The 14,410-nt window shown below is 42.4% G+C and overlaps 1 protein-coding gene across 1 annotated transcript in view; it reads right to left on the bottom strand.

Annotated features, from left to right (window-relative positions):
* LOC108037244 (pneumococcal serine-rich repeat protein) overlaps positions 1-14,410 on the bottom strand; it is a 129,731-nt gene that overhangs the window by 3,419 nt on the left and 111,902 nt on the right. Inside the window, 6 exon segments of the mRNA XM_044457468.1 lie at positions 7,632-7,737; positions 7,807-8,261; positions 8,320-8,552; positions 8,646-8,787; positions 9,129-10,095; positions 10,378-10,557. Of these exon segments, the coding sequence (XP_044313403.1) occupies positions 7,632-7,737; positions 7,807-8,261; positions 8,320-8,552; positions 8,646-8,787; positions 9,129-10,095; positions 10,378-10,557 (2,083 nt within the window).

Below are 14,410 nucleotides of genomic sequence, written 5' to 3' on the forward strand. Positions count from 1 at the left end.
ACAAGAAAGGAAAGCTAACTTCGGGGGGAAAGAAAAATATATTTTCAAAATATTTGTACATTATATTCTAAAAATTATTCATATGATGCATTCTTAATACTCATAAAAATCCCAACTTCCTAACTTTACAAACACCAAAGTTATGGCATTTTCGATCAATCAGTTATATGGCGGCTATAGGTATAGTCGGCCGATCCTTATGACATTTGGTAGGTCGATTGATTGGCCAAATATAAACCCATAGAAAATCCCAGCTTCCTAACTCTACAAACACAAAGTTATGGCATTTCCGTTTATCATTATAACATAGGATATAGGGCCGTCCTTATGAAATTTGGTACGTCGGATTGATTGGCCAAATATAATACCCATAGAGAGTCCAACTTCCTAACTTAAAAAAAATATGGCCTATCGATCAATCAGTTATATGGGTATAGGAATTTGTTATATATGGGAAGAAGAAGGGTGTGTGCAAAGTTTCAATTCGATATCTTTAAAACTGAAGACTAGTTCGCGTAGAACAGACAGACGGCGACAGCGGACGCGACGACGGACAGACGGACGGACATGAATCACTCAGGAGGTGTCCTGTCAAGAATATATTACTTTATAGGGTCGTCTCGTTGCCCTTTTGACCAAAATTATAATACCCTCTGCAAGGGTATAAAAATATTGTCGACCTTTAGTCGACTTTGAGGTACCTTTTAAGCAAAATCATTAATTTTCTTTGATCGTTTCAGAGCTTTGAACACACATAATATTTGCTGAAATCATCACTATCACAAACAAAATCGAGAATCGAGCAGCCTAAACAATCAACTTACCCCAAATAAAGTGTCACTCTTATGCAATTATAAAGGCAAAATCGAACAATCTGCGACAAGTGCGTGCGGCCCGGTTGGGTAATTGAAACGCAATGCGTAATGTAAGTTTGGCCAAAATTGCTTTCACCTTGGGTCTGGCCAAAAACGGATTTTTGCGATCCCAGCTGTGATAAAAAGCAGTGGAGGATAAAACGCACTCGCGGTGTAGAAAAAATAAACCCAACCGATCCGAACTTGTTGGCAGCCAAACCGAAACTGGTTGAGTGAACTTCAGTGCAGCTGCAACGGAGCTCTAAGCTCGACTTGGATCCCCCTGGGTTCCATCCAGTGGGCGGAGGATGGGGACCGTCCAACCCACAAGAGCAAGTCGAGCGCAACCAAAGCGATCGCAGCAGCAGAGAGAAAAGGGGGAGTTTTGTAAAGGGTTACAGATGGGTGTTAGCGCTTAGCGTAACTGACTAATGCTTACACTGCCTAAAAATCCTACAACAGATATGAAATGTACCTTTTAATGTATTTTAATAGATTTAACACAAAAGATAGTGTACTGAAAAAAAAATCTGAATGAATAAAGGAGTCTTAAAATAAACTTTTTTCACGGTTTCTTAAAATCTTTAGGACTTCTGAAACATGGTATTGGTAGACTTTTAAAGGCTATTTCAAACGCAACATGAGCTGTTTTTTTAGCTGGAATTAAATTGAAATACTTTTTTCCTTAGTGCAGAATAATCATACGCACTTGGGTTGTGTTTTGTCATGTGCGTTACAAAATCTGGTTGGGAATCAGTTGGCACATCAAACTCGTTGCAAGTTCGAGTTTAGAGTTGATGCCGCTTTTTGCAGATTACTTTGGATCGGATTTTGATTGGAGCTGGAGTTGGGGGTCGGACTCCACCTGCTTTCCGGCAGATACTGAATAATCTTCGCTAGATAACTCCACGACAACGGCAAAAGGTGCAAACAATTGCACATAAAATTGATTAGCCATTAACTTGGCTAAGTAAGAGAGATTATTGGCCCGCGACAGACTTTCTCTTTGCGCTAATCATACTGCATGAATCGTTCATATTTCAGCGGTGGGGAATAAATATAATTAAGCTCTAGGACAAGCCTATCCCAACTAATTTTAATTTCAGCGCAGAAATGTGTTTATTTTCACCGCTTCATCATTTTCAAGCTTCTTTGCTGACATGCGAATTTGCCTGCCAGCTGCTTTTTGTATTATTTGCAATGCATTTCGTCACGATAGCTGAAATGCAAATAGCAGACGAAAATTGCAAAAACCGCAAAGAGGGTTGGGGGGCTTTTGGCCAAGGTCGTTGACGTTGGCTGCAGTTGTTGGCCACAATGTGAGAACATTACTTTTTACGTGGGAGGTGCTGAGAGGTGTCGCCATCAGCGAGAGAAAACCAATCAGACAGCAAATAGTGCAGCTAAACAAAAATAAGGAATACCTCACTGAGCTCACTTCCAAATCAATAAAAACTAAAATAGGTGTATAAGTTTTACTACCTTAACTAAATAAACAATTTGTAAAATGTATTTACAATTCGACCTATTATCAAATAAAATCATTAAAAACATAATAATAAAGTCACTTATTTTCTCTGTTGTGGAGTATAAAGCAAATAATTTTTTTCCTCCGAACCCAAAGACTTGCGAAGCAAGTCTACCTCAAAGTAATTAAGTATTCCTTCCTTGATTTGCAAGGATACACCCAAAGGAATGGCGTGACAGAAGGCCATAAACAAGAACCCCTATTCTTGGTATAAGGCGTGTTCTAGTTACCTCAACAAATAAAGATAGATAGTTCCTTCCAACTTAAATGGAATAACATATTTTAATAGATAAAGCACAAATCGAGGCATGTGAGGTAATCAGGGGGCACAAAAGCTACTGCCGAAATTAAACAAAAGGCAAACACGAATGGTCACCGCCTGACCTAAGGCAAAGCTCAAAATATTTGCTAAATTAATCTTGAATAATTATGAAAAAATGTGTGTGTTTATGAGGCAACAGAGGCCAACAATTATAGACAATTAGCAAAAAATATAGAAATAACCACGTCGTTGGATATTTTTAAATGCTGATTAGAGAGCAGCAGAGAACCGAACAAAAATTAGCATAGAGATGCTGAAAATGTGAATGGAAATGTAGGGTGCGGGGTTTCTGCATGAATGAAGTAATAAATCTACCGATTCGGGCAGGAAAGCTACAAGCGGAAATCGCTAAAGAAATGTAAATGGGATTGGAAATGCAAATGGCAATAGCATGCTACTACTTTATTGCAGCAGTTCAATGCCCTGCAGAGAAACGCATTGGACCACATAAACTAACCGCAGTTAAGAGCAACTCGAGCTGGTCCAATCAGCCAAATTGATTTCTTTAGATCTCGTTTCTAACTCTAATCAAGCGAAGGTCAACCACAAATGGGGCAGGCGCTCCATAATTAATGATATATCGAATGACAACTGAGAACTTGAACTTGGTCAGAGGCAGCAGAAAAACAGAAAAAAGTTATGAGGTAATTGAGGCAACCGGTTCCGGCTTTCCGCGCTCCAAAACGAAAACAATCTTGGAAAACTTCAAAGGCGAATGCCACCATAAAAGCGTTCACTATAGGAGTGTTCACTGTTCTGCATTTACCGTTAATTAGCGGGTCGACGAGGGGCAGCCAAGCATGAAGTGCACGGATGGTACAGTAAGCACCGGGTAACCCTAATTAGCGAGCCAAGTGTCTGATGGAGTGGCCAGTAGCCACTTGCAACCCGATTTGGCAGCTTGCAGATCAAAGTCGGTCAATGGGTCTGTCAGAATCGAGTGGAAGAATCTGCCAGAGGAACCACTTGAGTTTTTGTGGTTTATGTGAATTGCGGTAAGAATAGCGCAATCGCTAGCGGATCTGTCGGCTGGAGGAGATCATCAAGCACTCAAGAGGCGGATTTATGATTCAAAACATTGTTGTGCTGCTTTTGCGATCTTTATGACTGGAGTTTCCAAAAGTGGCAGCCGTTCCATGTGAATTGGTTTATAGTATCGAAGGTTTAATTAGGAAAAAAAGATAAATTTGCAAATAATACAATTTTGAACAAGGTACGTATTCATGATAATTTATCTATCCAACAAATATTTCTTAATTTGCAATCCCTTAAAGTTTGTGATAATAAGTCTACTTTGTCTTCTTTAATATATCTTAACACCTTACTAATTATTGGCTATTTTCTTTCAATATCCCTCTACATGACCTGCATGACATTTATTTAATCACCTGCTATTTAAGGCACCTTATTTCCTTTTGAACAATTATCTTAGGATATCTCGTTTCATTAAAGTAGGTAATAACAGCACGCAACAAATCTTTTTTCCAATTGGTATGCCTTTCATTTCCAACTGTTCAAATACACATCGTTTTAAGTAGGTACAATAACTGTACCCTAAATTTCTCTAAATACCAAGTGCATCTGTATTATCTCCCCCCTTTCAGTAATTGCCCGCTTAGTCACCTACCTATTTAGCCGCCCATTCCCTCCAAACTCTTTTCTCTTATTTTCCCTTTGTGACTGAATTTGCTCTGCTCGTTTTCACTCTTATCTTATTGTGCGATCAGTGCCTACTGCTCCTCCATCTCACCTGAGCCCCTCTACATCGTTTACACCTGTTTCCCAATTATGTTTACCCCACCATCACATCATCTCAGTACACATAACGGGCTATTTCTTGCTCTTGGAGTGTGTTTGTTCGGGTGGCTAAGTGTTTACCTTGTTCCGATGACGAACGCGATGTGTTGGTGGAAGAAGTGGCCGAAAGCATTTCGGATATTTCCGTCTGGACGGCCACGCTGACTTTCCCCATTGTAGTTTTGGAGTTTTCCCTCGGCAACCCTCAGCGGGAAAAGCTCTCTTCAACCCCCAAGTGACCCAATTTCGTTGGCTGTGCCACTTGAAATCAATTTTCGTAATCAATTTGTGTTTTAAAGCATTTCAATTTCGTTTTTCCAATCACACACAACACCAAACTGTGGGAATTTTTCTTGCGAGTTGAGCAATACTGCATTGAAATAAGTTTTAGTTGGGAAAACTACCGCAATTTTCGCGAAACTCTTATAACCAAAAGGAACTCTTATACGAAAGGCCAGAAAAGCACGCGACTTTGGGTTTTATGAATGGAAACTTTAAGTAGGATTTTTTGATAGGCTTAAGTAACATTAGCGAGCTCAGTTATGTTTTTATCACAGCTTATTTTTGGCGGAATTATGCGGAATTCTCGTTAGATTATTTCACACAGTTTCGCGGAAGCACGTTAAAAATTAATTATAGACGGGGGGAAACAGAGAACAACCGCTTGGAACGCGCGCAGAAAGTGAACTGAGCGCTGTGGAGAGGCGAACCGAAAGGCAGAGACAGCTGAGAGCTGCGAAAAAGGGGGAGCAAATGCGAGAAACGGAGAGCCAGAGGGCAAAAGCAACGTGCTCGCCTAGCACTGTTACTCTAAGTTATGCCCCCGGTTTTTATTTGTTTTCAAAGCATCAGCTCTTACACAGATAACATTAGGGTTAATCTTTAAAAATTAACTTTGCATAATTTTTATTTTTTTATGTTATTTTTACTGAGGCTAAGGGAAACCTTTATATTTGTATAAATTTTAACCGAAAAGCCAATTAAAATATTAAATATTCTTCCAAATTATTGAACTTGGTTTATATTTTTGTTTTCGTGTAAAACACAGAGAGAGTGTAACACGCAAACATCCCAAAGAGAGAAACTCTGAGGCAGAGAACTTTTGAACTTGGCTTTGTCACACGCAATCTCGAAAAACACCGTATTATATATGTACAAACCTATATAAGCAAAGGCATATGAAGGTTTGGTCTGAGGGCGCGCTTATTAGATTCGGCAGCTCAAGCGGCAACAAAGGCCAAACCGCAACAAAAACTATGGCATTAGTTTGTGTTTGAAAAGGCGACGTCATTTTACAACACAAATAAATTCAGAAACCATACAAGAAAAGCTACAGAGGCGATGACGACAGACTTAAAAGCAAAGCGCTACCTATCGAGTTCTAAATAAACCACATCAGTTCCACAGTTTGAGAACTGAAGCTATAGTTTTGCAAGTATTGTGACAAATGTAGCTTAGTATGGGGCTTGTTTTGCTCGCAAAGACATTTTAAATTCATTTTCTTAAATTTATAAAATCCACCCTCGCACATAAATTTATTTTCCACCAAGTCATCACATTTGTTTATAAATGTTCGCTGCGGGCGTGTGACGTCAACAGCCGAAAATACTTTACTTTGTGTTGGGGGTCAGAATTAAGCAGCTCGCGGAAAAATACCTATATCCCTAAAAACGAATTAAACAAAATTATGGCTATACGGAAAAAACTTCAAAGAATTTGAAAAATTGTAAATAAATTTGAATGTTAAATGCCATGTATAAAAATATTAGAGTGCCCTCAAAACTTTATCACAGGCGCAAACCGTTGTGTTTACATTAGGTAAAATTAATGTAGAAAAATTTGCAACCGGTTAATACGGTTCAAAAGTGCTAATTTAAATGTTTAAATTTAAAACCCTTACGTTATTAAATACAGCTCCAACTGATAAATCACACTGTGTAAAGATGGAATAAAAAAAAAACAATTCTCCACAATGCTACCTAAGTCTTGAAAATATTGAAAATTGACAACATTAAATCCTTTTTAGGATTTCATAAAAGTTAAATGTGAATTAGATATTAATTAAATGTGGAAGTGTCAATATTAAAGTACTGACTATTTTAAAAGTGTCGATAAAAGTCTTAAAACTAACAACTTATAATATATTACTTTATATTATCTCCAGATCTCTGTGAGATCAACTGAGACTAGTGTACACCATTACCGCTTCGGGAAGGGAATCGATATTAGTGCTAGACTACACGATGATCTCAAATACAAAACTCAAAGCAATATATAAACGACAGTTAATAGATGATGGTTAAATTAATTTGTTAATACATTTGACAAACACACAAGCATTAGCGGCATTACGTGGAGTTAACAGAACAGATGACAGAATGACAGAACACCAAAATAAAAACTAAATTAGGGATAGTTCACAGGACAAACGGATACAAACGCAAGTTGAGAATTATAACAATTTTAGTTTTGCTTTTGGTGTGTAGATTTTATTGCCAAAAAAATAAAGAAACAAATGCGCAAGAAAAAAATGGATAGAAAATGTAAAATAAAATTATTAAAAATAATAATAAAATTGAACAAAAAGAGAATAAGTTGAGGATAAGTAAATTCGATGCGAAATGCGTTTTGTCAAATGCAAAAACAAACTTCCTTCAAATCATACATCATATGCACTATCGTATACAGTGTGTTTAAAGATCTATTTGTACAGCGATCAAAGGCATCCGGATAATACATGCTTAAAGCTCGGCTTTGGGGCATCTGTTTGTTTGCTATGTTTACAACAGTCCCCGGAGGCCGCCGAAGAACCTCCCGAGGCGTCCGCCCACGGGCCGGTTGACCAGCTCGTAGAGCGACCTCAGCGTTCCCGCCAGGAAGCGGTAGAGCGCAAAGTGCTCCAGCATGTTGCCCACGTCCAGCACGAACTCGATCACCCGTGCCACGAAGCGCGTAATGGGTGCACACTGGCACTCGGCCACCTGCATCTGCTGCCGGGAATCCCCCGATCCCGCCGGCGTGACGGCCAGGGCAGGCTCCGTCTCTGGACGCCGCCTCCGGCGCCGGCGGAGACCGGCTGATACGGATGAAGATGATGGTTTGCGTGGAGGTGGTGGAGGCTGGAACTCACCTTTTGTCTGGCCAGCGCAGTGGTTGGACAGCACGGTGCCGGGTGGACCGCGCAGCACGGCCTCCAGGCAGCGGATGTTGTCGCGGCAAGTGTTGATGATCTCGTTCTGGTTAGGGGGATTAGGGTTTAAATGGAATCAGAAGGGATTTCCCACAGCAGCCGTAGCTAAACTCACATAATCCTCTGGTCTGAGCAGATGGCATCTGATCTTCAGGGCTCTGGTGTCGTCCAGCCTGTCACGACTTTGCTGCAGCAGAGATCGCATCTCCTGCTCTCCGTCCTCGGAGTCCGACCCACTCGACGATGAAGTGGTGGCTGGAATCAGCTTGATGCACTTCTCCAGGTTGCGCGAGGAGCGTCTCCTCTCATCCGCAGTCACTGTGCGTCGCCTCCTGGTCGAGGTATCGCTCTCGGAGGTGCGGCGCAGCAGGGACTGAGCCGAGTGGCTCATTCCGCCGAACTCCAGCTTCCGGCCCACGGATTCTGTGCGTTGGCCAAGCGTCTGGCTGGTGGACTGGCTCTTGGGCGTGGTCATTAGGGCGGTGGCGGAGGCAGACAGCGAAGGCTGGGCCTGCAACTGCTGCGTCTGCTGCTCCTTCTGGGGGTTGGCTACCGGCATTTCATCCATGTCTGGGGGTGCAGAAATACTTGTAATATCCCATAGATTATGTTGAGTTATATTACCCACCTTGACACGACTTGCGTCTGACTTCCAGGGTCTTGCGACGGCGTTCGTACTGCAGTTCTAAGGCGCGCTGGCGGCGGGCGTGGTCCACGCTACTGGTAATTGTGTCCTGGTTGATGTGGAGTGTCTTCAGCTCGTGCTTTTGCAGCGAATCCATGCGCGGCGGCGAGAACGAATCCAGATTGTTGGCCGCCGACAGAGAACTGCAGCAATCTGACTGCGAGTCGATGAAATTGCTGCGGGATGCATTTGATTTTGAGCGGTTATAAATAACTCTTGGCACGGACGCAAAGGTCGCCTACATCATTATTATTTTTGCCAGTACTCACCGATAGTCGTCGCCGAATTCCAAGATACGTCGGGCCGCATCCGAATCAAAGCCCTCGGAATAGTTCTCCGAGTTGTATTTCTCTTGGTAGTTGTCCCAAGCCGTCTCCGAGATGCTGCTGTGATGGTCCTCGGTGCTGAGTTCTGGGGGGGGAATAAAACGTATTATTAATTTATAGCTATGGTTTGGGTTGCGAAGGGTCGGAGGGTTTGATGACGAAAAAGAAATAAGGAAATTGTGGAACTGGATAGTTAAGTATCCATTTTAAGTTTTTAACGGTAATAATAAAATACTCAGTGGATTTCGACATAAAGATTTTTATAGGAACGGAATGGATCATTTTCAGTGGGGATTGGTGCATTGGCAATACCTTTGAGCCTGGTCTGAACCGGCTTGGGTGCTTGTGTGAGAAAAACAGATAGATAGAAAACACAGATCGAGTAATCCTAGCCCCCCTGAAATCCCCTCAAGGACCTCCACTCACCTGCTTGCTGTTCGTCCTCGTTCATGTAGTTCGACAGAGCTGCGAGAGCTCCCAATCTCGTTTCACTGGCCAGTAGGCCCGCCGTGGTGAAGGATCCCACCCGGAACTTGGGCAGCATCAGCGGGGTTTCCCCTGCCTCGCCTTCGCCCAGCAGAGTTACTCCAGAAAGCTCTCCCTTGGGACTCAAAGGGGCGATGACTGCTCCCTTTTGAATGCTCAGCAAGGCATTGGTAAACTCCTGCAGCTGCTGCGACGACATGGACTCGCAGGACTTCATCAGCGTCTGGGTGAGATCTCCACCCAGTTCGGAACCCGAATCCGACTTCCTGCCAGCCGAGGCGGCCGAGATGCGCTTCTTCCTGGCCTTCCTCCTCCGCAAGGATCCCTTGCTATCCGCCTTCCTGGCCGCATTACTTCCCGTTCCCGAGGAAGAAGCGGCCCGCGGCCTTGGTCCTGGCGAAAGCGAGTCCAGGGCACTCTCGCTGATCGAATGGCTGGCCAATCCTGACGGGGAGTTCTCCACGATCCGGGCAGTGGTCAACTGGGCGGCATCCGTGGTCAACTGGGACAGGCACGAGACCGACCAAGGTCTCTCCGACTTGCGACGCGTCTGCGGTCGTTTCACAATCTTGACATTCAGGCTCTGATTGCTGCTGCCAAAGCCCAAGGGCGTGACTGGCTGGCCAATTGGTTCTGCAGACCCACCGATTCTCTCCGTGGAATTCCCATAGGAATTCGTGCTCGTTTGCATACAGGTGGCAATGGAATCGGTGAATCCCTCCGAGGTGTCCGATCCGGCACCGTTGGGTGCTCCTCCCGCCACTCCTACTCCCGCCTGAGGCACTGAATCCGTTTCGGATGCCTCCCCAGATGCCTCGCAGTCATCGGGCTTGCAGCCAGGCAGGAGTTCGTGCGTGTGGCTGCGGGTCAGCAACTGTGGGGTCGAGGGCTGGTGCTCTAGCCATTCCTAAAGGAGTGATTAACAGAAAACATTGGTCAATAAAAATATGCAAGCTGGGAAAACAATGTAAAAACAGTTCGTGAATGTGGATTATATAAGTATGGGTAGAAACCTTTATAGTGGTTATTATAATTCGTGTGGTATAAAGGTTCAAATATCTTTATAAAATTCTTTTCACCTGTACCATTTCATAAAGTTACTTTCTCAACGATATCGTATTTCAAGGAATATTTTCTGATCATATGAACATTGCTGTTATAGATATTTCAGAGGGTTCAAAGGACTTACCTCCACGCGCTGCTTGATGGGATGCGGCATGATGACCTCGCGCTTCTTGACCGTCGACGAGATCTTAATGATGGAATGTTTCAGCTTGGTTGGCGTCTTCAGTGCTGCCTCTTGGGCGTCGCGCACCAAATGCTCGGCTTCCAGCACCAACTGCTTGATTGAATCATGCGAGACCTTGCCCTGGAGAAAAAGAGAGAGAGAAAACGCGGAGAATGTGAGAATCGGGCGAGGGAAATTTGTTTAGAGAGCGGAAATTAATGAGCGTGCCCAATCGGAGTTGCAAGCCTCTGGCGGCTGATTCAGTGAAGTCATAAAGCTGACTAACTACAGTCCAACTTCCCTAAAGCGACTCAAATAACTATATATCTTTAGTGTAATTTAACTATAACCAACTGTAAACTAAATATAAAAAACTATTTAAATGAGATTTGCATAAAAATAAAATATTACAAACGGTTTAAGTTTGTTTTTCTTTTATATTAATGTTCCACTGTAAAAGCAACCAAATAGGAAATGCATCGAGAGTGTCCAAATCTTATCAGCAAAGAGGGAAACACTGCGCAAAGCTGTGGAAGTGGTGGGAGTGGTGGGAGTGTTTTCCCTTATCGCTGAGAACTCATTCTCCCAAGCGCTTATCGCTATTTGTCACCCATTTTCAGTGCACTTCAACGTCATTACTGTCGAGTGGATTTGAATGGATTGGAGTGGAGTGCAGCTGGGGGGGTGGGGGAGTAAAGTGGGGACTTGAATTTGCCATATATAAACATGCCTATACACTTTTGTTCTTATCTAGTTCTGTTTATTTCACTGCCGCCTCCACACCTCACCATCACTTTTTTGCACAACTCATCAATCAAGTAAGTGGGTTGCTCATGAGGGAATTTTTATATAAAAGTTTCGTATGACAAAAGAAATTATTTTTGTACAGCCTTAACTATGTACATATGTTATGCAGAATTGTTTGCCTGTCAATTTAGTGGTAAGGAACAGAAGTGCGTGAACCCTCTTGGTAAACAAACTGTGGGATTCCGACCCAATAGGTTGCCATTTCCTTAAATGGAAATCATTCGCCGAACTACTTCTATAAAATAAAACACTCCCCACCTTCGCAGACCATTCGATAAGGCGACCAAATCAGAGTTCGGTTGTCTAACCAAATTTCTTGTCGACACAAATGCAAATCACTGAAGCGTGGCTAATTATTCCTATGCAATTACGAAATCTTTTTGTTTTTGGGACTTGTTTAGTTTTTCTCGGGGCAATTGAACAATTTGAAGGTTTTGTTTATGCCGCTTCGACAGATGTCGCGCACTGTTTTGTATCTTTTGCCGTCTTTTTGCTGGATCTTTATCGCAGCTCAGTCCGAAACTCACTCTGGCCGTCAGTGGATGGTTAATCTTCGGCTTAATTTAATTAACAACTTCCTGCGGTGAGTGAGGAACGCGATTGCGGGCAGTTTGAAAGCGACTGCTGCCAAAACGGAAACCATTTTCTAATGCCAAGTGAAAACGGCGTTTACGTTCACGGTTTGCAACTTACAATGTCCAACTTACAGTTACAGCTAGTTGCCCAGTGAGCGCGAAAAAAAGTGATTGGGCGTTTGCGATAATTAAAGGCAATTATTAATGCGAGTGCGGACGCCGGCCTGCCAATTAAGCCCAAAACTGGAAGGCCCGAGCTTCAGATACAGATACGGATTCAACTTCAACTCCTCGGCAGCAGTGCCTTTTAGACTGTCGTCGCAGTAGCTCTATCTTTCTCTGGCCGACTCTGTCCCGCTCTCACCCTCTGGGCCTTGACAGTTGTCGATTTGGTTTTCTTGTTTTATTTATATTTTTACCCGCACGCAACGCGGTTTTTTCTGTTTTGGCCTAAATCTAATCGCGTTAATTTTTTTGGGAAATTAAGGCCAGTCAAATGCTTACAGTTTAAGGGGAACTTTGGCGGTAAAGGTTACTGGCCGATAATATTCCACTTTTCTAGATCTCCTTTTTTTTTATTTAATGTTTTAAAGGGTTTTTGTATTATTTGTATTTGTTACTTTATACTTGGCGTATTTGTATTTTTAGTGATTTTTTTGCACTCACAGTTTTACACCCACTGAGCAGGAGTAGTAGCAGAGATCACTGTAATTCACTGTTTTAATGAGTTTAACTATTGTGTTTGTTGTTGCTTGTCTTATTTCTTTCAAAATCGAATGCTGGTTTTTGTATTTCTCGTTGTATTTTCCATTTATTTAATGCAAATTTCGCAAGCAAAATAAACACATTTTGTAGCTGTTGTTGCTCTGGGCTTTCTATTGTTGTTTTAAGCAATTGTTTGTTGGTTGGCTATTTAATTTTTTGCTATTATCTTGGTTAGTCCGCTCCCCGATTTTCGTCCGTCCGTCGGCTCCAACGTTGCGAATCACACTGAGGCTAATGCTCTGCCGCAGCCGCTGCTTCAGTCTGGAGTGCACTCACACTCACACTAACACTCACATTTGGACGTGGTATAGTGGGGATTGCTCCACGAATTAAAATAAACTGTCGATTCGAAATGCGTTTGATAATAGCCCCGCGAAAAGGGGGAGTTGCGGAGGAGGCGGACTGGCGACAGCTTGATAAGATAATACTCCGAAATCGATTTGAAATCAAAATCTGCGGGAGGAGCAGGCTTTACCATCCAGATAGGAAGCTCCAGCACATGATTTCTATTTATTCCTTTCTCTCTTCATTTGTCTATTCACATTATACTTTTATTATTTGCTCAATTTGTGTTATTATTCGTATCTTTGCTGAACACTTTAATTTGCGAGTGAATACAAATCATTTGTGGACATCGATAAGATAACAGTTATTGTTAGTTAGGTGGGGAGATAATTTTCTATATTATATGCTTTTCTATATTGTGGTAGTTTGATTAACGTTTTTCCCTTTTTTTTGCATCGTATTGGTAAGTGTATATTAGCTTTTTTTTTAATATACACAATTTCCCATTTTATTTATTTTTTGTAATTTTTGAGATATTATTGAGTTGCTTAAGGATGTCTCTATCTTGTTTAATACTTTTAATTTGCTTATCAACAAGATAAATGCACTTGTCTATCATTTGTATGCCAGTGATTTATTTATTGATGTTTGGCCTAACGTCACTTTTTGCTTTTTAAATACCACTTATTGAAGAGCTGTCTCTGCCCATCAGTTTGCAAACTTTTAATTTGCGATTCCATACAAATCATGTGTGTCCAATCGATAAGATATGTAATTCACCAGGCTGTGATTTTTATATACGATTTATTTCTGCTTTGACCAACGTCGCCGCTTTTCGTTATCTTAAAATCAGTTTTGGTTGCCTCGACTTGATAAATGGGTTTCGTTTTTTTGGGGGTTCGGGATCAGGTTCAGGTTCGAGATCGGGTTGCGAAAATGCAAAATTTGTCAAAATTAATCAAAGCTGCACAAGATTTCACTCTCAATAAATCAACGCACTGCGCATGCGTGGCAGGCCGAGGGAAATAAGGGGGAAAACGACTGCCCTCGGCTGGAAAATGGCAATGGAAATTGCGTGCGACAACTGCAAAATGCAAATGGGACTGCGAAAATGCTCAAACATGTTCATGCTGACCAGGGAAAAGTGAGAGTGTTGACTTCCAAACACGTTGGCTGTTTCGAAACCTCAGAGACGGCGACATTGATAGGCGACGACAAATGATGGGAGCACCCCGCCGGTGGAGATATGGTGCACTCCTTTATCTCCGCTGGATTTCACACACCTCCGCACAAAACCCAAGCCCAATAGCGCAGCTCGCATTACACTCCATTACGCTCAGCAAGTTGTCAGCTTCACATGTTTTACCACCGCTTTTACACGCACAAAAAGTGACCACAAAAAATCAGATGAGAGAAATTTGAAACGACGCACGCAAACAGCTAGTTCGAATTGGGGGGAGGGGGTCGTCGCAATTGGACCACCGACATCGATCGATTTGATAGGCCAACGATCGATGGATCAAGCTCATAATCGATCATGTGTGATGCGGGCAGAGCCAGAG

The sequence above is a fragment of the Drosophila rhopaloa genome, unplaced genomic scaffold (genome assembly GCF_018152115.1).
Source record: "Drosophila rhopaloa isolate 14029-0021.01 unplaced genomic scaffold, ASM1815211v1 contig_159, whole genome shotgun sequence".
Lineage (NCBI taxonomy): Eukaryota > Metazoa > Arthropoda > Insecta > Diptera > Drosophilidae > Drosophila > Drosophila rhopaloa.